The 25,159-nt window shown below is 43.7% G+C and overlaps 1 protein-coding gene across 3 annotated transcripts in view; it reads right to left on the minus strand.

The window, feature by feature from the left end:
* The window catches only part of lama5 (laminin, alpha 5), a 153,129-nt gene extending 134,149 nt beyond the window's left edge, over nucleotides 1-18,980 (minus strand). For all 3 annotated transcript variants that reach the window (XM_028583486.1, XM_028583485.1, XM_028583484.1), the window contains exons 1-2: nucleotides 18,421-18,980; nucleotides 9,326-9,478 (exon numbers count right to left, since the gene is read on the minus strand). In XM_028583486.1, coding sequence (XP_028439287.1) covers nucleotides 9,326-9,478; nucleotides 18,421-18,714 — 447 coding nt within the window. In that variant the 5' untranslated portion in view covers nucleotides 18,715-18,980. The remainder of the gene's footprint in view (nucleotides 1-9,325; nucleotides 9,479-18,420) is intronic.
* Nucleotides 18,981-25,159: the final 6,179 nt, after the last annotated feature.

Consider the following 25,159-nt stretch of genomic DNA (forward strand, 5'->3'; position numbering starts at 1 on the left):
TTAGATGTGGCATCAACTTTATCCCTTTTGCCTCTTTTTCTCTCTTCACTCAACGCTGAATCACTCCTATTAAGGTCAGATCTGTCTCTCTGTCCACCTCTCTTTTCTCCCCCTCTCTTTGCTCATTTTCCTGCCCAGTACACATAATGAATGACTGAAAAATGTGCACTGTGTGTCAGCGTTTGTGTGTTTGTGCGAGAGGACACAGTTTCAGAGGCGATGTTTAACCCTGAACAACAGGGATGGGGGGTGGACAGGAAGATGAAGGCCGATGAGTAGATGGTGACGGAAGTGAGAGTAACGAGAGGAGGACGGAGGAGTGGAGGGACGGATGAATGACTCCAACTGTTGAGCCTCAAAATGACAGCCAGGAAGCTGAAGAGGACAAAAGGATTTATATCAAGAAGAAGAAAGAGGGCCGCTATTTAAAAAAGATGTGACCAAAACATGCGGTTGACTGAGTCACTGCTGCAAGCACAGCAACAGAAAGAGAAAGAAAAGAGGAAAGTTACACACAGAAATAAATTTTGACTTAATGATGATAATGTATAATCCTCTGTGAGGCTCACAATGCAGTGCATTCACACTGGATAGTTACAAAATGACAGAAGGAGCGACTCATAGCTACACAAAAAAAAAACATACATCTTCGATAGCAATTGCTACTTTTGGGACCCCAGACTAGTCAGGTCAATTCAATTTGGCACAAAAAAAAATTTCTCAATTTCAATCCATCTTTACTAGCCAGACTTTGAATAATTTGACAGTGATATTCTCCAAGCCCTCTTTTAAAGGAGAAATCCGAAAGCAACCGAACCGTGGCTTTTGTCACCCCCAACTAGTGACGGCGTAGCCAACCGTGATTCATCTGAGAGACGGACAAAGAAGAGACGTTCAATGTCCTTCTTACGTATTGTGACTGTGTCAAAAGAGTCTTTGTGGCCGGACAGAGTCAGAGAGAGATAATAAGAGAGACTACGATGCGGGGGGCGGGGGGGGGGGGGGGGACAATGGAGAGTGAGACAACAACGGAGAGTGAGACATCACGACGAATAAGAGATCATATCTTGAAAAGTCTCACACACTTTCCAAGAGCTGTCTGCTTGACTGGATGTTGAACAGCAGGCCACCGGCCAACACACACACACACACACACACACACACACACACACACACACACACACACACACACACACACACCTGAAGAGTGAGTTAAAAAAACAAACCGGTATGCGGAGCCAAACCACAGTCAGCAGGCAGAGTGTTCCCATGCTCGTAAATAGCAGAATTGGCAGAGGACACACAGATTACAATCAGCGAGAGACACACACACACACACACACACACACACACACAAACAAAGAAACGGCGATGATGTAAAAAGATTAGACAATTAGACAGTTATGTAATGACTGTTACAGGCCTAAGGATACCACGTTAACGTTACAGTCCCGCAGGGTTGTAATCCGTGAAATTGTCTTTTTGTTCCACTCAGCCTTCTGAGTAAAGCAACTGCTGGTTACCAGATAAATTAAATCCATCTCCTACTACCCATAAGCCCCTTGTGTTAGGGGGAATTCCCTGCTGTTGGCTTTAATTATGCTGCATGGCATCCCAGTTTGTTGACTACTGACTATTGGGAGTATTACTGTGTCTGTATTATACAGATGGTGGCCGTATTATGGACCTATGATTGGACTTTTGTTTCCCTTGTACCTGCAGTTATTCCCTATCTCTGTCTCCTATGTGAGCCCAGCTGTCCCAGGACGGCCTCACATTTCTCTTACGTTCTGAAAAATTGTGAAGTTATTCACTGTCTTTATTTTTGTGGATCTCACTGACTGATACAACAATGTGCATTGCCTCAAAACCGTCATCAAGTTGCACTTGAACACACCACAGAGACTAGCAGGGGGTGTCGGACTGGGAGGGGGGGACTGATGTCTACACATAGATGTTTCCCATTGATAAAATGAATGCGTTTTCAGGCCGTGCCTGAGACGTGCGTGTGGGAGCCCAAATAAAAAATTTAAAAACGGACACGCCACGCAGCTGACATGCTCACGGCACGGCAACTGTTGCTCATGTTAACCTGGTCAGTCGGTTGAGACAGCGCACGTAGTATGAAGCTCCACTTGACATCAAACTGAAGACATGTTTGAAGTTCAGCTGCTTTGAACATGTTTTGGCGTAGACTCAGGTTTAACCGTGAAAAGGGTGCCAGTTATTGTGGGGGTAACTGGCACAGAGCCGGCTGGCACTTTAACAAAGGTAACTGTGACGTTCAAAACCACATCAACAGCAGGAAGCATTCAATCGGGAGCAGTTGGCACCGTGCTCACTCTTACGCACTACGAACAATAGAGCTACCTCACCGGCGCTTGTGAGTGTGTCTGTGTGTGAGTGTGTGTGTTGTCTTTGTGCTGTAGGGAAACCTGCCAACACACTAGGAAATTAAGGGCACATGACGGTGAGAAACATTTCAATCTCTCTGGTAGGAAACTGCCGTCCAGCTCCAGTAAAGTCCCTATGGACCCGATGTTCTTATGTGTTTGTGTCTAAGTGACTGATGGAACAACAAGCTCTGACATTGGTCCAGCATTAAGAGAGATCGCTGCAGTCGGCAGTCAGAGAAACAAGCTACAACGTGAGTTAATAGGACAACTGTGCAGCTGGTATTTACCTTCAGAAAAGTGCTTGTTTTGCCGCTGACAGGCTCAGATTAATATTCTAAGTGTCTGACAACATTATGGAAAGGATTTCTGAGGAGGAATCCTTTCCATAATGTTGTCAGACAAGACAATGATGTGCTCATATGTTGATTCATAAAATTCCTAATCAGATGATTTCATTAAGTATCTTCTGCAATAAACTAAAAGCACGTCAACTCTGCAGACAGCTTAACACGGCTCCCCGCAAGACCAAAGACTGTGACGAGTTGGATGACGGGAAGACTTTTTTTCTTTACTCAAGGTGGGAGGGTTATGGAAAAGAAATGAACTCACCCGAAGAACACGCACACACGCACACACGCACACACACACACGCACACACACACACACACACACACACACACACACTAGGGCTGCACACAAAAAAGAATGACGGTTACATTGTAAAGTGCAGCTTTCTGCTGATATTTCTTTTTCAACTGACACAAAAAAATCTCTGAGTGTCTTCCATGATGTGATTTATGCACCTGTAGATATGCCCCCCCAAAAAAAGATGTGTGCAGCCCTAAATGACAGGAAACGGAACACTTTCTTTACTCAAGATGGTAGGATTATGGAAAAGGGAAGACCTCACCTGAAGAACACGCACACACACACACACACACACACACACACACACACACACACACACACACACACACACACACACACACACACACACACACACACACACACACACACACACATTCCCTAGTGAAGCCTATATTGTGCTCTAATAATAGGCTGCTGAAACAGACAAACATCCCCTGTTCTGTCGTCTCGTCCTCCTCCTCCTCCTCTTTCCATGCCCTCACCCTGCTTCCTCTTCTTCACCTCCGTTCTCTTCTCCACTTAAAACCTCCTTCCTGTCTTCCTTTTTTCCATGTTCTAGCCCTCCTCCCTCTCCTCCTCCTCCTCCTCCACTCTTCCTGGGAGTTTTGTTCCACCTTGCCTTCATATAGGAATCCTCCCTCCTTCCTGATCTATTACAGCTCTCCTTGTTTTTACACCCCCCACCCTCCTCCCACCCCTTACCTGTGATTACAGAACCCTTCCACTATCACATACCTGAGACATTAACGTAAACTGCACACAATCTTAACGTGTAAAGTAACTAGTAACTAAAGCTGTACCAGATGAATGTAGCGGAGTAACTAAAGTAACTAGTAACTAAAGCTGTAACAGATGAATGTAGCGGAGTAACTAAAGTAACTAGTAACTAAAGCTGTACCAGATGAATGTAGCGGAGTAACTAAAGTAACTAGTAACTAAAGCTGTAACAGATGAATGTAGCGGAGTAACTAAAGTAACTAGTAACTAAAGCTGTACCAGATGAATGTAGCGGAGTAACTAAAGTAACTAGTAACTAAAGCTGTAACAGATGAATGTAGCGGAGTAACTAAAGTAACTAGTAACTAAAAGCTGTACCAGATGAATGTAGCGGAGTAACTAAAGTAACTAGTAACTAAAGCTGTAACAGATGAATGTAGCGGAGTAACTAAAGTAACTAGTAACTAAAGCTGTACCAGATGAATGTAGCGGAGTAACTAAAGTAACTAGTAACTAAAGCTGTACCAGATGAATGTAGCGGAGTAACTAAAGTAACTAGTAACTAAAGCTGTAACAGATGAATGTAGCGGAGTAACTAAAGTAACTAGTAACTAAAGCTGTAACAGATGAATGTAGCGGAGTAACTAAAGTAACTAGTAACTAAAGCTGTACCAGATGAATGTAGCGGAGTAACTAAAGTAACTAGTAACTAAAGCTGTAACAGATGAATGTAGCGGAGTAACTAGTAACTAAAGCTGTAACAGATGAATGTAGCAGAGTAACTAAAGTAACTAGTAACTAAAGCTGTATCAGATGAATGTAGCGGAGTAACTAAAGTAACTAGTAACTAAAGCTGTAACAGATGAATGTAGTGGAGTAAAAAGTCCAGTATTTCTCTCTGAAATGTAATAGAGTAGAAGTAGAAAGTGACACGAAAAGAAAAGACTCAAGTAAAGTACAAGTAGCTCAACCTTTGTATTGAAGTGCAGTACTGGAGTACATGTACTCAGTTGCGTTCCACCACTGGAAACACTGCATTGCACTTATATAAGAGATGAGATGTACAGGACAAAGGTGAGTTGTGTTGAACTGGGAATGACCTCATCGCATGATTTATATCCTTCCTCCAGTTCATCAGGTAGCTGTGCCCCCCTGCCTTCCTCAGGGTACGGAGATATATAGATAGGAAAAATAATGACGTGACATGGTTTCAACTGGGGCTGCACAATCAACCCGTCGTCGCTCACGACTCGTCAAAATACAGACGCTCGGGCAGCGGCTGTCAGCGCCAGATACCGACGCAATAATCCCCCTTCAACGTGTGTTTAGAAGGCACCGGGGAAGAGCAGCAGCTACGCGCCGCTGTAAAGGTCCTGACACACCAAGCCCACAATTGGCCATCGGACACTCCGGCGAGGTCGGTGACTCAAATCTGTTCGGGGTGTTCCGTGCCAGAGTAGTATGAAAGGCCGAAAACCCTGAGGTCAGTAGACCATTCAATGTTATTTTCAATACTCCAAAAAGCCTCCATTCAGCCGTATTGTTTTTGTAGCAGAAATCTCTCCATGAGTTGCGGTAAATAAGAAAATAACTCTTGGGTTGAACTAGGGCTGGATATGAGCAATATCAGACAATGATTTAAATGGATTCAATTCTGATTCACAAGGTCCAGATTTGATTACATTTCCAATTTCTATATCAGTTAGGTTAGGTCCATTTCAGTTACAACACCAATTCAGCTTGGATATGAAAGAGATTCTGAGGGAACTTCAATTACTGTTAGGTGTGCAAGCAAGAAGCTCACATATACTGTATGTCTGGCACCAGGTTAATGTTTGTATTAAGGACTGACCACCGAAAAGTTTGGTTAAAGTACGTCTTACGGCTACACGCACAGTGAAAGGGCGGGTATTAAAAGATTGTTTTCTGGACAACAAAAATAAATCACAGCATAAATCTTGTTATTTCTGTTTCAGCTCCTACTACGTGAGCCGTCTCTGTGTAACGTTGTGTTTCCCCTGCGAGTCTCTACGACGTGTTACGTCAGATGGCCAATCACAGACATTACTGTCACCAGCATGCTGATTGGCTCCCTGACACCAAAGAGATTCACTCCTTAGGTATGGAAATTGGGCATTGAAAGACGAGGCGTTTGTAGACAACAATTTGGTCGGTGCCTAAAAAGTATTGGATTTCGGTACCCAGCCCTGCACTTTAGTTATTAAAAGACAAAAACAGTAACGGGAGAAAGAAAGATGAAACAAAGCTGGAGTCGGATAAGATGAGGACATGCAGAAGAAGAAGCTGGAGGAGGAGACCACAGTGGCTCAGGCAGAGTCGAAGGAGGAATAACACTGCAGGGGGAGGACACATCAGAGTGGAGAATGACTGTAGGAAGAAAAGAAGGAGCAGAGGTAAATGAGGGAGAGGATAAGGCTGAAGAGGAATGAGAGCAGGAGATAGCAGAAGAAAGACGACAGGAAGGTAGAGGAGATAGAGTCTATTACGGGCTGTGTGCAATCTGCAAAAGATATGGGCATGAACGGGTGGGACAGATATGGCGAGAGTGCGTGAGAACTCCTTATTTAAAAGGCCCAAGACATAAGAAAAGGAAGAAAGATGAAAGAGGAACTGGAGGACCGGGAGAAAGAATTAAGAGCAGGGAAAAGAATTGTAGAAATAATGTTTAAAAGTCATTTAAGGTGCAGCATTCCTGGGAGTCCAGAGGTGCAGCTACACTTATTTGTCTAAAATATCATTACATCTTGCCTAGGGGGAACCCCCAAATAGTTGAATATTGGACGCTTTGATTGAAGGAGCCTGATTCGACTGCCAGTCTCACAGTCCAATCCTCGCCGCGGCATAAAAGCCCAGTTCAGACCAAAGATTCTGGACGGAGACGAGTGTAAAGTTGCAGCTACTCGCAACGCGCCGGTTCTAAAAACACGCCAGTTGAACTAATGAGACAAGACGGTGTATCATCTTCACCGCACAAAGACTCTTTGTACTTCGGTCCCAACTTCTGACTCTGGCTTTTGTTGTGAATGGGTATCATTGGAAGCATCTAAATAGGAATGTGGATAAGGATGCTCGCTCTCTTCAGTCCCTCTCTAGGTCCCTCTGTAAGTCCCTCTTTAGGTCCCTCTCTAGGTCCCTCTCTAGGTCCCTCTCTAGGTCCCTCTCTAGGTCCCTCTCTAGGTCCCTCTTTAGGTCCCTCTCTTTAGGTCCCTCTCTTTAGGTACCTCACTAGGTCCCTCTTTAGGTCCCTCTCTAGGTCCCTCTCTAGGTCCCTCTCTAGGTCCCTCTCTTTAGGTCCCTCTCTAGGTCCCTCTTTAGGTCCCTCTTGGTCCCTCTTTAGGTCCCTCTCTAGGTCACTCTCTAGGTCCTTCTTTAGGTCCCTCTCTAGATCCCTCTCTAGGTCCATTGGCCATATGTTGTGCTCGCGGGTGCTCGTTAACCCTCCAGGCTGCAACTTTCCCCTGCAACGTTCTGCATTGGTTCCGTCTAGTTGTCCCATCTCAGAGATTTGGTTCGTGTCAGTTTCACTTTCCCTGGTACGTGAGCGACGGTGGCACCCGCCGCGGTATCAATCAAGTGTATTTTTTGTGATATTGGTGAGGCGCAGCAATTTGTCCTGAGAGGAAAGAGTGACATAGTTTATTCCAGAGAAAGAGAGGAGTTTGAGGTCATTTAACAAGCCCCCCACACCCACCACCCCACCCCCTGCAGGTTGAGACAGGTTAACTGGCATTCCAATCTCTCTTTCATTCAGGCAGAGGTATAGGGGGTTAGGTGTGAGTGTGTGTGTGTGTGTGTGTGTGTGTGTGTGTGTGTGTGTGTGTGTGTGTGTGCTCAGACAGCCCACCTACATTCTTTTCAGACAAGACTGCAATTTGGCAACCCCCCTCCTCCCTCCATCTCCCTTTCCCCTCAGAATTATGACTTTATTCTCAGATTTATAACTTTTCTTCTCAGAATTATGACTTCAGTTTAATAATTCTGACTTTAAACTCACAACTCAGTACATTTTTCACGTGGGCCTAACACTCACACGGCACCGTAGTGTGTTTTTACTGCGCTCCGCACTAAAAAGCCCCAGCGAATATGTTGCCATTGCTACGCGTCACTGACTATGGGTTACATGCACTTAATATTCTATTTTCCCTCCCCCCCCCACAGATATCAGTAAGAGTGGAGGAAATGTCAGACTGAAGATAGAACAACTCTGCAGGTAGCCGCCGTTGTTGCCCTCCTCCTCCCTCCTCCTCCCTCCTCCTCCCTCCTCCTCCCTCCTCCTCCCTCCTCCTCCCTCCAATGCAAACATGATTTTAAAAAACCCTTTAAAAACCTTTCATTCATTCTTTTATTACTTCCACAGAACAGGCTTTAAAAAGCTTTAACAATCTTCAGACACACACACACACACACACACACACACACACACACACACACACACACACCCTACTTCTCTATTGAGACTTTCAACTCTGACACAGAGAAGAGGAAAGAAAGTAAAGAGAGAGAGGAGGAAAGGGACGATAGATGGAAGAGAGAAGGGAAACTGAATGCCATGACAGAAAACACTTTTGTCAAGGACACAAGTGTGCGCGCACACACACACACACACACACACACACACACACATAGGGAATGTCTGATGAACGCGGAGGGCACTCGAGCAGGAGAGGCACAAAAGAGTTGTATTCAGAAACCTAACGGCTGTTCAAGAGTGACGTTCAGGAACACACAAAGGTTGACTTTGACTTTTTCTGTGCTGTGTGTTTGTGTGTGTGTGTGTGTGTGTGTGTGTGTGTGTGTGTGTGTGTGTGTGTGTGTGTGTGTGTGTGTCCCTGTGTGTGTGCGCTATACATCTAACCGTGAGTGTATGTCATTCCAATGGATTCACTACAAACCACCAGCTAGAACAAACAGAAGATAAAATGAGACTTTGGGCCCTATTTGAACCATTTAAGCGCCTGGCACAGGTGCGTTTAGGTCGTGTCCAAATCCACTTTTGCTAGTTTGACGAAAAAAGGGTCCATGCGGGTGCATGGTTCAAAAGGGTTCTTCTTAATGTCTTCACACACCTCCCTGTAAGACCAGCACGCCCAGAATGCACCTGAACACACCTCCCTGTAAGACCAGCACGCCCAGAATGCACCTGAACACACCTCCCTGTAAGACCAGCACGCCCAGAATGCACCTGAACACACCTCCCTGTAAGACCAGCACGCCCATGGGCCACCGATGGGTAAAGGTGCATTTGCTGTTTAAACGACGCGGACGCTGGACGGGAAAATGACAACTGGGACGGTCTTAAACTAGCAAAGAGACTTGGGTCGGGTGTTGCGCTGCGCTGTGCCGGGTGCAAGACAGGGCCCTAAAACTGTTAGGTAACTCATTTTCTTCTCCAACTGCAAACTTTAAACTTTTGGACAGAAAAAGAGTGAAAGCAGAGCACCACATTCCCAGACCGTCCTGACAAACAACAGCCACGGTTATACAGACAACCCGCGTGCATGTGCGTGTGCGTGTGTTTCAGTAAATATTTAAGGAGTCCTTACCTGTCCGAGGTCCAGGGTGACGTTGACCTGGTTGTAGTCTGTGTTGCGGGACAGAGGCGGGCTCTGCCACCATCGCTCCGTCCCATCGATGGCGTTGGTGATGGGGTGGGCGCGGTCGCTGTCACCGTGGCTGCAGATGTCACAGTATTGGCCCTGAGGAGGACAGACGCAGAGGAGAATTTCGAGTTGTCATCTTTAGCTGAGCATAGGAGTTGTCAAAAAAACATCTAGAAATGATGCATCGTTCTTTCATTTAATCCCGAGGATTCAACTGAATTCACCATGCCATGTGTCTAATATATGTACTGTATCTTATTATTATTATGATTAGATTATAGATTATTAGATATATATTTATTGTCCCATGAGGGAGACTTGTTTTCAGTCTGTTTCATGCACATGGCAATATACACGGACAAATACATCAAACGTAAAGACCACATTTAAGTCAGCGAGATAGTTTGTTCAGCAGCGCTATGGCCCGAGGCAAGAAGACTTGAGACCAAAGCGAGACCTTCTACACCTCAGAGTCCTGTATCTGCGGCCAGACGGCAGCCGGGTAAAGTGTAGAAATAGAGGGTGTAGAAGGGAGGTAAACGTGTTCCACAATCCAAAACGTAGCATTGCTTTAATAATTTGTGCTTAGGCAGAAGTAGACGGGACCACTTCAAGTGTCCTCTCGGCCTCTTAGCTTTCTAAAGCCTCTCCTCGTTCTCTGCTAATCCAGTTTGGTTTGTCTGAGCGTTTGACCCGACCACCGCCGGCTATGGAAGCGTTAGCATAAACTAAACAAGTGTGGACCTGAACACGAGCCCGGGTCAGGAGATGTAATCACTGCAGGTCACTGAGGTCAGAGGTTACTGCTCACTATCTGACACGCCCCCCCCCTCCCTCGACTTCCTCTCACCACTTCACACAGATCACCTTTCAGATTTTCGGTGGATCTTCTACAGCCTTAAATTAGCTATCTATGCACTTAAAATAAAAAATCATTCTCCACAATTATGTCATACGGGTGACAACTATCAACTATCATCACTGATCACTTGGAAATAATTCCGTTGTATTATCATCCTTATTATCTTTCGACCAAATTGCCCCAAAATAACATGCATGGTTCCATACAGCGCGCTTCACAAGTGAAATGAAGGATCAGATCTTCCCTTTCACTGAATTTTAGGTGTTTTATTCAATTTTATAGCATTATCCTGACTAACCTTATGACTTATCCATCAACTTCATTCATCTGATCTTAACTTTTAGTCAAAATCATTCATAATTTAACACTTTAAGTTGTGTTGTTGTTAACCAGAGACATGCTCATAGGTTTCTTGGACATAAGTCATTGAGCATGACAAATGCATAAAAACAATGACAAAGGGGTGCACGATATATCGACTCAATATCTCGTTGTGCAACATCAATATCGAAAATGTCCTGAAAAGTATGCAATAGTCTGTGCATTTTGCAAGATGCGCATAGAGACAGCGAAAGAAACAATAAGCGTGAGGACAGAAAGAGAGAGTGTGAACTGTGGAGCGTGTGTTTAAATAAACCCTTATGTGTTGTACAAAAACCTGTTGTTTTGATATTCTATTAAAGGTGCAGTAGGTAAGATTTATGAAACTACCTTTCTGTCATATTAGCTGAAACTGAGCCTATGTTCCAGTAGAACTATATGAAGCAGGTCATTTAAAATACATCCAGCTCCTCGGGCTCCACCTACAGCCTGGAGTGGGATTTACAAAAATCCACCGCTCCCTGTTCAGATGCACCAATCAGGGCCAGGGGGGTTATGTAACTGTTCAGATGCACCAATCAGGGCCAGGGGGGTTATGTAACTGTTCAGATGCACCAATCAGGGCCAGGAGGTGTGTGTCTAACTGTGTGTCAATCACTGCTCATGCACACGCATTCATTCTCCCTTGTGGGGGGAGGGGCTTAGGAGACCGTTTTGGGCTTTAGCAGAAAGGGGGGAGGGCCTGAGAAGTTGTCGATGTTTTTGGATCTTCACAATCCTACCTACAGCACCTTTAAATCTATTTTGATCAATTTTTGTCTTTTCATATATGTTTAAGAATATCCGAATGAATATCGATATCGCAGCATTCACGCTCAATATCGCAATATCACATTTGGCCAACATCGGTCAACCGTAGTCTGCTTTCCTCCTGTCCGTCACTCCTTCCCACTATTTCCTTCTCTCTTTCTCTACACACGGTCCATCCTCTCTTCACTTCTTCCTCTTAACAAGCAAGCATGTCGACAAAAAGACCACCTGGAACTGAACATGCAGAGTGCATTCCCCTCTCTATCATTCAGTTGTTTGTCATCTCTCCCTCTCTCCATTTTTTTCTTTCCCTCCACCTTTGGGTGAATGAGCACGACTCCCCAGCGCTGCCCTGAAAACATGTATTCCTCACTCAGAGGGAGACAAAGGGTTGCTCGGTCAACACCTGCCACTTTGTGTGATCCATCTTTATTCTTCTCCAAACACAACAAGCAGCATTTTCTTGTTACTCTTTCTCTCTTTCTGTATGACATCCGCTTGTCTTTTCCCCCTCTGTGTCTCACTCTCTCTCCTGCCTCCATCTTGCATGGCATCAGTGAACACGTTTACGTGCACACCAATATTCCACTATTATTAGAATATGACAATATTCTGAATGTGATACGGTCATGACTACAGCATATTCCGAATATAGCATTTTCCGATTAAGATGTGGGGTTCACTTTCATTAGCCATGCAAATAGGTTAGTCAGAATATTGTCTTTTTCAAAATAAGGGCAGAAAAACTGAATATTATGTGCATGTAAACGTAGTCACTGTTTCATGATCCTTCACCAAAATAAAAGCTGCATGCACTGGGCCAGTCCCGTTTGTTTTTAAGGCCCTAACACACCAACCCGATTATCGGCCATCGGACAGTCTGGTGAGGTCGGTAGGCGAGCAGTCGGACTCAACTGCCAATCTGATTGGTGGAGAGCTAACCAGGAAACGAGGAGCGGGATGAGTGTGACCAGAACCTCTCAAAATCCGAGGAAAATCTTTCGAACTGACCTTTGTTGATCTGAAATGAAGACAGATTCAGCAACTGCACGGCCTATTTCTATCTTCAAATGTTTTCAGAAACACGTTTCGTTACTATCTTGGTAAAATACGAGATCGTATTCCCAACGAGGCCGCCATTATGCCCGGTTGTAAAATCCGGGAGCAGCCAGACCCACGTGACGCGTTCGTCCAATCAGCTGCCGGTTTGCATTTTTTTGGGTGACAATACAGATAATTAACCGCCTGCTGTTATGGAGACATATTACGGCTCGTGCACGCAAAATATTGAACTTGTACTGAACTCTAACTCTGCATCCCGGTGATAATTAACCCAAAAAATCTATATTGCCTTTTTGAAAATCTATACAGTATTGCAAAATAAAATATTGCGATACTCAAGTGTATTGATTTTTTCTTACACCCCTACTGTACATATCTGTCTATATAGTTTATCAGAATATCCATATTTATTCTGTTTTTCTTATTATATATTCTGTTAATAGACTACATATATCTATATCTATATTATTCTTACTACTAGTATAATGTCACTGCTACTACAGTACAGGCCAAAAGTTTGGACACACCTTCTCATTCAATGCATTTTCTTTATTTTCATGACTATTTACATAGTAGATTCTCACTGAAGGCATCAAAAACTATGAATGAACACATATGGAATTATGTACTTAACAAAAAAGTGTGAAATAACTGAAAACATGTCTTATATTTTAGATTCTTCAAAGTAGCCACCCTTTGCTTTTTTTGATAACTCTGCAAACCCTTGGTGTTCTCTCAATGAGCTTCATGAGGTAGTCACCTGAAATGGTTTTACCTTCACAGGTGTGCTTTGTCAGGGTTCATTAGTGGAAGTTTTTCCCTTATTAATAAAAAAACAAAGGGTGGCTACTTTGAAGAATCTAAAATATAAGACATGTTTTCAGTTATTTCACACTTTTTTTTTAAGTACATAATTCCATATGTGCTCATTCATAGTTTTGATGCCTTCAGTGAGAATCTACAATGTAAATAGTCATGAAAATAAAAGGAAACTCATTTGAATGAGAAGGTGGGTCCAAACGTTTGGCCTGTACTGTACATTGCACATATCTGTACATGTTGTTCATACATTGTTCATATTACATAACCATATTTATTCTGCTCTTATAACACTGCAGTATATGTCTTGTCCTGCCTATGCACCACCTGTCTATATTTGTATATCACATTGCACTTTTCTGCTTTTTTGCACTTCTTTTGCAAACTGAATTTTGTTGTCTTTGTACTCTGCACAATGACAATAAAGTTGAATCTAATCTAATCTAATCTAATATCGGAATCTAATAATTGTCCAAGACCATAATTGGTCGATCCCTACAATAAACTGCTGACCAACCTCAAGAACTGTCTCCTTAATGTCAGCATTGAACTCTTTATCCTTCTTCATCCTAGCCTAAACCAAAGTCACTAACGCCAGCTTGTCCTCCTCACCACATCCTCCCTCAGGAGAGGACATTTGGTTTACTGACATCTTGGAGTGATTCTATGTACCGAGCATTAAACAGATATGACTGGCTATAGTCTCCCGTTTGCAGCTTCAAACTACTCTCAAATAACACAAAACACGCCGTTTCATTAATGATTTCAATTTCAAACACCCCAAAAAAAAACACCACATGAAAAAGTGTACTTTTGTAAGTTTTCACTATCTATTGTGCTGGCCAACAAAGGTCCCCCAGGTTAGTATTGTTTATCTGGGCCAGGTTACAAGATTTCTGGGTAATGAAGTCCTCAAAATTTATTTTTAGCAGTGGGGGCAGATCAGCCCTATTTCTGATACCATGGTGGCAGAAATGTTGCCATGGTGGGCCGCCACTACAAAATCAACATAGAGGAAACACTGAAACATGTCCTTGTTATTGTCATCTGGGCCCACTATAGGCTACATCAACACTAATATGTTTGGGTTTAAGAATGAATATCTTTTGCTACGTTTACAAGTCGCGTCCACACTACTGCCGCGTTTCTGAGCCCCTGAAACAGAGAACATTTGGAAACACTGCTGCCCCGTGTTTTGCATCCCTGCCAAGAATTGAATCCACAAGGGAAACTAATGATTTTTAAGTTAAGTTTATCAGTTAATGACAAATTATCTAAAGTATATATTTTAGAACATTTAGAGCCATCAATGGTTTATTAGACTCAGTAGTAGTAGTAGTAGTAGTAGTTTCCTTGCTGGCTGCAACACTGGCCCGCACATGCTCAGTGTACAGGAATGGTGTGCAGTATGCGTTTACAGGCGTGTTAGTGTAGACCGAGATTAGTTCTGAAATGGTGCTGAAACTGAGATCACTGGGGAAAGTAGTATTGGCAAGAATCTGGCGATAAGATACGTATCATGATACATGGGTCATGATTCAATATATTGCAATATATTCCGATTCTGTGCGTAAGGCGATATATCGGGATTCGTGTAATTTTAGAAAAACAAATATTTAAAAAAAGACATGATGTTCATAAAAGTCAGAGAAGTTTACTTTAGGTAAACAATTCAGTACACAGAAAATCTAATTTTTATATGCTAAAGAAGGCCAAAGTTCAGCCATAGCTACGTTGTTAGCTTCCAGCAAAAAGTCAGGTACTGCTAGGCACAGTTAGGCACAGTTAGGCACTGTTAGGCACTCAAAAAAATCAATAAAGTATAGCAAAATAAAATATCGCGATACTCAAGTGTATCGGTTTTTTCTTACACCTCTAGGGGAAAACGCAGCGGTGTGGATGTAGCCTTTACGGCAGCATTCTACAATGCGAATGCTAACATGCTGCTGTTTTAGCATGTTCACCTTCACCACTTTAGTTTAGCGTGTTAGCAGTTGCTTAGTTTAGCGTGTTAACATTTGCTAATTAACAGTAAACACAGCTGAGGCAGATGGGAATGTCATTAGTATTGCTTCACAGACACACACACACACACACACACACACACCACACAACACACACACACACACACACACACACACACACACAGCCCCCTCCTGCTGCTTTTAATTAATAAAAACACTCACATCTGGCTGTCAAATCAAAACAGGATTAACCTCAGCACAGAGGTGTGTGTGTGTGTGTGTGTGTGTGTGTGTGTGTGTGTGTGTGTGTGTGTGTGTGTGGGGGGCCTGACAAAGTGGGCCGAGCCACAATAGCCCAGGAAAAGTGGGCGAAACCTCTTTACTCGAAACCCATAATGCACCATTCCTAGAGCTAATGACCAGATTTCGTGGCTTCATTTTGAGATGTGGCCACTTCAAACAAAACTGAAAACTCTGATGAGAGAATAGGCGCTCGTATCCTCGGTGTGGAGACGCTGAAGTGGCTAAAATGTGCTCGGGATCAAGTAGTACTGCAGAATCCTGCAGAGAATCCAGCTGAACTGAACATAATTACTCAGGAAAATATACATAACCTAGCCTCTGCAACTTGTTCTGTTATTTTACGGATTTATTTCTTAGAGTGTAAGGTGGCATTGTTTTTTTTTGTATGTGGCTTTAAAGATAAAATTGGAAAGGAATCCCCCTGAGGGCACTTTTCTTTTTTTTTTTTTTGGCTTCCTTCTCAGTCTTTACAATCAAACGCCACTTCAGACTGCCTGCTGTTTACTCATGCATCTCATATCTTTATCTCAACTCAACATCTTCATCTTGATCTCTGAGCTCTTCTCATTTCACTTCAAAAGGAACTCATGAGCACGCATGTCACATGCTCTGCAAACACTAAACGTCAAAAGGATCTCGAGATCCTCCGGTCATTTTGGAGGAGATCACAGTTAAGTTTAGGCAAGAAAAAAATGGAGTGTTATGCGGCAACAAAAGTTACGTTTAAGGAACCGAAACGACTTGTTAAGTTTAGAAAGAAAATGGTGGTTTGTATTAAAACACCCCCAGGGAACACACATTTCCTGGGTGAAAGTCATTTGTTTTCCCCAGGAAACAAACTCCGTTCTCTGTATGTTAACGCCCTCTGGCGCACCAGCGAGATCTACGTCATTTTGACGTCACACTGGCGCAAGCCAGCTCGGCTACGGCTACTGTAAAACGGCCCCCGATAGTGCGTTCCATCTACCTCAAAACTTGGAAGCCGAAACTGGGAATGACGTCACACCCGACTTGAATGGGTTCCGTTTACAAGTCGGATTTTTCATTGTGTTTATTAGCTCTAGCCAGGTTAGCCATGGTTAGCAATGCCAGTTTATAACAACGCATTAGGCTGTTTTTTTGTGCATACCAACAGTCCACAGATAGAAGATGGACAGGACTGTGTGTACGACTGATTTAGTGAGACACAAATAAGACAGAAGTGCTTATAACTGTACGTTACTACAGCTTTCACTACTGTTGCACGGGGGGGCAGCCATGCTCGGGGTACCGCAAACTGTCCCAGTTCCAAATCCTTCGTTCCTTCTGCATTTTAGCTGCTGAATGCATAGTAACTGTCTTCAATGAAATGCATTATGCACCAAAATGATGCGCAATACACTGTCCGCTTTATCGATTTCTATTATTTTATTTCGTCTCTCTAGATCGTACTTTATCGTCTAGAGTCAGTTCTTATTTCAAATGTGTTTTGTTGTTGTTGTTGTACAATGTATGCCTTTTCTATTGTGCTTCCTCTGTCATTGATGACCGGCAGTATGAATGTGTATCTAGCTATCTGTATCTGTAAGAAGGGCGGAGGAAGCAGCGCTCGGGTCTGGATAATCTCGCAGTAACGGAGCGGATAAACCGCGGTCTGATTGGAGGACACGGGTCAGTCACCGTGAGGAATGTGGAGAACAGGTGGGAGAAAGAAAGAGAGAGAGAGAAGGAGAGGGAGGGAGGGAGGAGGCAATAAGCCTACATGTTATCGCCCCACAGGGTTGCTTTAATGGTTAACCCGTGAAACTGCAACGATCCCTTTTGTGTGTTAATTAGTGACGCCCGGAGACTCGGACATCAAACACACCGGCTTTTTTTACCGCGCTCATGGTCACGTTAAAAACTCCTCATAAAAAACACACACATAAAGACTGATGTGGCAACCTTTATCAGTAGCTGTGTGTCCACGGAGTCCCCTCTAAGGGAAGTGTTGCCCGTCCTTATGTAAGTGGCCTGTGTTAAGTCCCACAAAGGAAGCCGTGCATGAAATAATGACTTGGCCGGAGCAGAGACTCGGTGCACGCTGCTGACCCCCTCTGTTCAGCTCTCTAGTCTGAGAGCAGTTGAAGTGGTTGGCATCCAGCAGCAGCTCTAACATAACCAAACCGGAATCAAACCTGCCACAAAGCAACAGTAGGAACAGCAGCAGTGACTAGTAGGGTACACTCTTAAGAAATATCTCTTATAACAGAGATTATGAGTGGTTATTTGAACAGAAAGTGTCCACAGAATGTGATTCATAGTTGCATTTTAGTTTTTTGACACTAGGAACTGCATCATTTGTCGTTTTTTTTTGACATTTTTGAATTTGTTTTTGTTGCAAAGATCACAGTGACACCACAGAGGATAAAAAAAATTACAAAGGCTACGACCATGTCCTTAGAGTACACTGATATATAGTATAGTATTGTATAACTATCAAAAACTGCATATTCAATAAAATAAGATCACTCATAAAGGCTCGTAAAGGAATGCACCCTGAGTGTTTTATGCTACCATAGAGTAGGGCTGCACCACATGAGGAAAATAAGGAATTATGATTATTTTGACTGATACAGAAATTGCGATATGATTCACGATATTGGAGATAATGATCATTTTTGAAAATCGCGATTATTTGTGCACGTCACTGTAAAACTAAAATGGAGCACGCACCACAAACATACACCTGAAAGAGCCTACTGTAGTATCAGATGGGGGATACAACTGTACCTAACCCTAACTGGAGCCCTATGGTGGGAAACATTTCTTTTAAGGAAATCCAAACTTTGGATCTCACAAAGTTTCTGACTCACTGTTGAGCAGCAAAATAGCACGTATGGATAATACTTTTCTGAAGTGTCCCCCCCCCGGCTCACCTGGATGGTCTGGCTCGGGTCCCCGGAAACCGGGCCTCCGACCAGCTTGCAGTACAGGTCCTGCAGGCTGCGGCCGGTGTCGTCCTCCCCGCAGGTCGCCGTGGCGGTGATCTTGGTGCTCTCGGCCAGGTTGAAGTAGGGCGGGTGCAGGCTGTAGCCGTGCACCCCGTTGGTCGGCAGCTCCTGCGCCCAGCAGCAGGTCACTAGCAGCGGCCACAGCAGCAGCGCGATCCGCGTCTGGGTGCGCCGAGCCCGGGAGAGCGCAGCGCCGAGCGCCGCTCCGCTCGACATCATCTCCACCTGTTCGCTCGGTCCGCTCCGACAGAGGGAGGGGGGCGGGAGGAGAGTTTGAGATCAAAATCAATCGGAGTGTAAGCAGAGATGAGCCGTTAACTACTGCAAGAGTGTAAGCATTTAGAGGGAAAAGTGAGGGAGATGGGTTGCAAAAGAGAAAATAAGGGAGAGTGCAGAGCGGTGCGTCGAGATTTGTGTCCTCTCTTTCTCTCTCTCTCTCTCCCTCTCTCCGTGTCGCTCCACCAGGCACCTATTCCAACTCAATCTGCAGTTTCCCTCCCTCTCCCCCCCCCCCTCCCTCTCCCTCTCTCCCTCTCTGCTGGCCCGTCCCCAGTGGTTGGAGGAGGGCACAGATCTGTCAGTGTGTAGCGTTTGAAAGGTACAGGCGTATTAAATGGAGAGTTGGATCCATAAGTGTAGTGATACATATACACGTTTCCCCTAACCAACAGAAGTACACAGGCCAAATCACTGTTGATTGATATTGATTGATTGATTGATTGATTGATTGATTGATTGATTGATAGGCCTACAGTTTGTTTTTTTCAGAATGTAATACGCCCTTTCCTCTTATCCTTCTTTCCTCAATCACTTCATTCCTCCTCGCTTCCTTCCAGCGTTTCTTTCCTATATCTGTCCCTTTCCTCCTCCCTCTTTTCTCTCATTCTTCCTTTCTTTTCCTTCCAGCTTCCTTCATTCTCTAGTCTTCTTTCCTTCTTTCTTTCTTTCTTCTTTCTTTCTTTTATATTTATATCTTACCTACAGGAATACAAGCAAAATGATACACCTTACACAAGAATACATTTCTCTGAATCTTAAACATTATTTTACCATTCAATTGAATACGACTTAAATATGGTTACAAGAGCATTTTGTCTACTACAAAACGTGTTTCTATTTCGCCGGCAGACATCGTCCATGCCTTTGCATCCTGACAGAAATGTAATCAAAACGCCAGTTCATTTTGTCATGTAGCTTCTGTCCCGTTCAGATGTAGCTAAGCTAGCTGTAGCAGGAACACTTGACAGTAACAGTTCACATTATCAAGAGCCCTTTTTCTGTCCCACTGCACATTCGACACCTGAGAGACTGTAGCCTACGTACAGTCTACATTCTGCTGAATTTTGCTGAATGACAATCCTAAAGATGGTCGTGGGCTCATTATGCATCGCAAACGCCAAAATATGCGTTCTCAAATGACACTATGCTAGGTAAACTTTGCTAAATAGTCATAAAACATCATAATAAACCATAAGCTAGTGCTCCATATCTAAAGTAAAGTAACAGCTAGCTGGCGTCAGTTACTTGTAAAATGCATAGATAATGTTTAACAGTAAAATCTCAATTTATAACATAAAAAATAACATATTTGAGTTTGCTAACATTAGCAATAATGTCAGCCAGTTTGAGGTGTATGCATGGGCTAACCATTACATTAGCAGCACATATCCCGTATTTAAGAATGATTAAATGTGGACTTACCTGCAAGTGATGCACAGGCATCATCTCGCAGTTTCTTCTTCTTTCTTTTCTCTGCTCCTGGCTCCTGCTGTCTTTTCGAGGCCATTTCAAAAAAGTTGACAAACTTTATTTCCAGCTATCAGCTGTTTCATCTGTCAGTTATATCAAACCGAATAATAACCCATCCAAACTAGACATAATATACAGCCCAAGAACAATACAGTCAGTACACAATACAGATATCTGATATCCATTTTTTTATATCTGCATTTTCACCATGGATGTGGTGAATTGAACCATTTTTGGCGGTCAGTTCCAACAGGTTCTCACTCCCATCTGGTAAAATACGGAGGCTTGGTCAGGTGCCTTTGTCGTTGTTATTGATGCTAAAAGTCTCCTTTAGCGTCATAATACGCGCTTTAACTAAACACGCTTGGTCGGGACTATTGGCGTCCCTTTTGACGCAGTTATGTTTAGGAAAAGGTCGTGGGTGGGCTTACGCTTCCGTGATACGCGGGAATAACGGGACGGTTAAAGAATATAGCGACTTTAGGAAACAAAACACGCGGGACACCAACCAGGTCTCCTGGGTGAAAGTCCTGTGTTTGACCCATCCACCACCCTAACCAAACTCCCTACGCCGAATTTCGACCTTACATAAGATGCTGCTCTCCAGGGGCGGATCTACAGGGAGGCAAGGGGGGGCAGCTGACCCCCCACTGTAGGGCCTTGCCCCCCCAGCTGCCCCCCTTTGGTGTTCAAAAAACTTTGCTTGTAAAAACAAACTGCCACTATGTGCACAGGCTTCTTAAAACATTGAAACAAACAATTAATTTATATTAATTCATAATAAATAATAATTGTAGATGTAATCTTAGCCCCCTGCCCCTCAAATACTTAGCTACGTCCCTGCATCAAACGTGCAGAGCGGCGTTTGCACATTCTGGCTCGCACACAGCGAGTCTGCTGCGGGGAGGTGGCCCTGCATCCCGGCAAAGACTGGAGCGACGTTACAACTCACTACACAGTGCTTGCTGAGACCGATCATTTGTATATGATTAGTTAAGGAGTATTATAAAATCCACTTCCTCTCACATATCACGTATGGCTGCACAAATTAAACCAGGCGACATCCTTTACTATCAAACTGGGAAAACCACAAATACAACGGGATTAAGAACGCTAGTCTAAACATAACTGATGTTATCATGTAATACATCTCGTCTGATGTTATGTTTTTAGGCTACTTAATTAGCTACGGGGCCATACAGTCTAATGTAATACAAGAATAACAAGAGCTTTTCACATCTTGACTTTTGCAGGCCAGAGTAGCTGGAGATATTAGCTGAAGACTAAAAGTGGGGATATTGCCAGCCAAGAAAATCCTGAGATGTGCACAGGAGGAAGAGGAGGAGGGAAAGGAAGAAGGAGAAGACAGGAAACTGGAGAGACCAGGCAGGTCAGAGCAGGAGAAGACCACAGAAGGAGATGCAGAAAGGAGTGAAAGAGAAGAGGGAAAGGAAGAATTGACAGTGAGGGATGAAGAGGAGGCTGCAGGTTCAGAGAGAGGGACAGAGGCAGAGAGTGATCAGGAGGAGGCAGATGAAGATGACAGAGAGGAAGAGGAGGCTGCAGTTACCCCTGGACCATATGGTTGGTTTATATTCTCCTTACATATAAATTGCAGTACAGTAACATAACTTGTCGTGACATGACGTGTTTTCAGTTTTTGGCTATTTCCTCGAGACACTTTACAGATAGAGTAGGTCTAGACCACACTCTTTAAGTTACAAAGACCCAACATTTCTCCAAAGAGCATTTGGTGCAACAGTGGCGAGAAAAAACTTCCTTTTGGGCAGAAACATCAGAGAGATCCAGGGTCTTGGTGGCCGCTGCCGGTTAGATACAGATGGATACAGATATACAGATATAGAGAATTATGATTCATAATAATGGTAATTATAGTAACAAAAAAGATAATGGAACTATGACTAGAAATAATAGTTGTAGCAGTTTAGGGCGTAGCAGGGCGTTGCGGGGCGTAGTAGGGCATAGCAGTTTACGTATGGGGGTTTCCATGTACCGTCTTCCCCTGCCACCCTACCAAGATCTCTCACTACCCCTTTGTCCCCCCCATGTCAAATTTTCTAGATCCGCCACTGCTGCTCTCCCCGGTACGTTTTACAAACACGCTGTAGGGCGCTTTTTTCGTCGCTTCCGACGCCGACAGCCACTGTCCAAACGTCTGTGTTTTACGAGATCGGAGGGAGAACGGGTTGTCAGTTCTTAATGTAAACATTAACCTGGTGCATTATAAAACATATTTGAGAGTTGCTTCCTACATAGGGCTAGGTATTGAATTTCGATATCGGTACCGATACCAGTACCGTGATGTTGTCATCTGTATTACAAAAACTGCAATACGTTCAAAACTCTGCTGCTCGCCTCCTCACCCACACCGGTTCAAGACAACACATCACCCCTGTCCTTCAACAGCTTCACTGGCTCCCTGTACAACAGCGCATCCATTACTAAGTTCTTCTCACCACCTACAAAGCTCTCAATAATCTGGCCCCTCCATACCTCACAGACCTCTTACAGCACCATCGCCCCTCCAGATGCCTTCGCTCAGCAGACTTAAACCTCCTCAAACCCATCACCAAATCAACCCACGAACTCTGGGGGACCGAGCCTTTGCAATAGCTACCCCCCACCCTCTGGAACTCACTGCCCATCCACATCTCGGACTCACTGAACACCTATAAAAAACTGCTTAAAACTCACTTGTTTCAATTGGCCTATCCATAATTTACTTATCTTGTTTGTTTGTTTGTTTGTTTATTTGTTTGTTTGTTTGTTTGTTTGTTTGTTTGTTTCTTTCTTTCTTTCTTTCTTTCTTTCTTTTGTTTGTAAAGCGTCTTTGAGTTCCATGTAAAGCGCTATATAAAACTTATGTATTATTATTATTATTATTATTATTATTATTATAACAGTCCCAGAACAATACTTTTTTTTGATACCAATTTTAGAAAACAAAAACAAAACACATTACACATTACGACACAAATACTTTGAAGTATTTTTCAGCTCCTACTACGTGAGCCACTACTCTCTGTGCAATGTAGAGTTTGTCCTGCGTGGTCTCTACGACGCGTAACGTTAGACAGCCAATCACAGACATTATTAGATATTGGTAGAAGCATGCTGCGTGCTTATTGGCTCACTAATTTGTTGTGTTAAGGAAGACTGGCAAAGCAAGCTGGTATTGTAACTGAAATGTCCTTCACCTAATAGATATTGATTCAAATCAGAAATGTAATCAAATGGGGACCTTGTGAATTGGAATTGAATCGATTCAGGAAATTATTGGCGGTACCCAGTCCTACCCTTATTTAATGTATATCAGCCAGGACGGAAGGCAAGGCCCTTGCTTTTATCTGACACAGTCCTAATCAAATGGGACTCTGCCGCTTTCTTCTGACTTTCGGTAACGCCATGATTCCAGGCGAGGGGCACGGACTATGCTGTGTTCAATTTGACATGGAATGTCGGAATTTCTGGGTTCCCAGTCTACTACATATGTCTATGGCATAGGAAATGTCAACTCTGACAGATATAATGTTATTTGCCTTGTAATTGTTTTTTGTAATGCCTCGTTTTGATTTTTATATCAGTTATCGACAATGTTTTTTTCCCACCTAGTTTTCGTTAACGATTATAACCTTGCTTCGGAGGCCTATTGGTGCAAATGACAACTTCATCATAGGCGTGCATGTTTTTCCTAGCTTGGACACCAGCCGAACTTGGCCCCGCCCACAACATTTGAGGTCGGGAAGTTGGGTCTGGACTTGATCCATTGTGGAGCAACTATATGCTTGAACCAGAGCTGTGTGGACCAATCAAATTGAAACACGCCCCATAATCACAGCCCAGTGGAGCAGAATCAGACTTAACTCATATTCTGACTAGAATCTGAGTCTGACCACGTCAGGCTATGTTTTTTCCATCTTGGTAGCTCAGTAATGACACACATACCACATCTGAAGAGAAACACACACACACACAATGTTACTCTCAGTGAAATACAACAGGTTCAGGCCCATTTTCTGGTGAGAGACATCACAAGAAACCTGTTGAACGGATGGAAAATCCCCCCCAAAAAAGCATATGAGGAATCGTAGAATTACAATATGGAAAGATGATGTAACAAAAGTTCAGAGCACCAGAAATCACTTCAGAATTGATTGTTTGGAGAATAAAATCCCCTAAAAAAACATTTCCTCTGCATACACAGACGCAAGTATTTGGGCTAAAGCTTGTATACCTTGAGGGAACACCTGAGCAGCTGTGTTTGCGTGTCTGTGTGTGTGTGTGTGTGTGTGTGTGTGTGTGTGTGTGTGTGTGTGTTTTCTCATGGACTCTGGAACACCGCCATCTAATCACGCTACAGGAACCACTTTAGAAGATTAAAGGGTTTCTCTGCCACACACACACACACACACACACACACACACACACACAAACAGAGAACAGCTGCTTAGGTGAGTCAAAGTGAATATACCTTAGTCAGGCAGGTGAAATTGTTGCCATGTTTGTGCCTAGTCTACACTGTCCAGAGTCCAGAAACCTCACACATCTACTTCCTCCATCGTCTGTCGAACACATGCTGACCTCTGACCACACACACGCACACACACGCACACACACACAGACATGGGCAGGGGTCAGTGACCTCCCGTGGTTTAAAGGAGTCTAGAGACAGTGTGTTAATGCAGCAGAGCTTCATTCACTGGCACACTAGAACATTCCACAGGCTGTTTGGGGGCTCACGGGTCACACTGGAGACACTTTCCTGGGCTCCAGTGTAGGGCTGCAATTTACACCAATTTTCATTATCAATTAAAAATTATATTTCATTTAGTAGACAAAATGTAAGAGTTTCCAGTTTCTAGTTTCCAAGAGCTTAGGGGATTTCTTTAAATGA

This window comes from Perca flavescens, chromosome 7, assembly GCF_004354835.1.
Source record: "Perca flavescens isolate YP-PL-M2 chromosome 7, PFLA_1.0, whole genome shotgun sequence".
Classification (NCBI taxonomy): domain Eukaryota; kingdom Metazoa; phylum Chordata; class Actinopteri; order Perciformes; family Percidae; genus Perca; species Perca flavescens.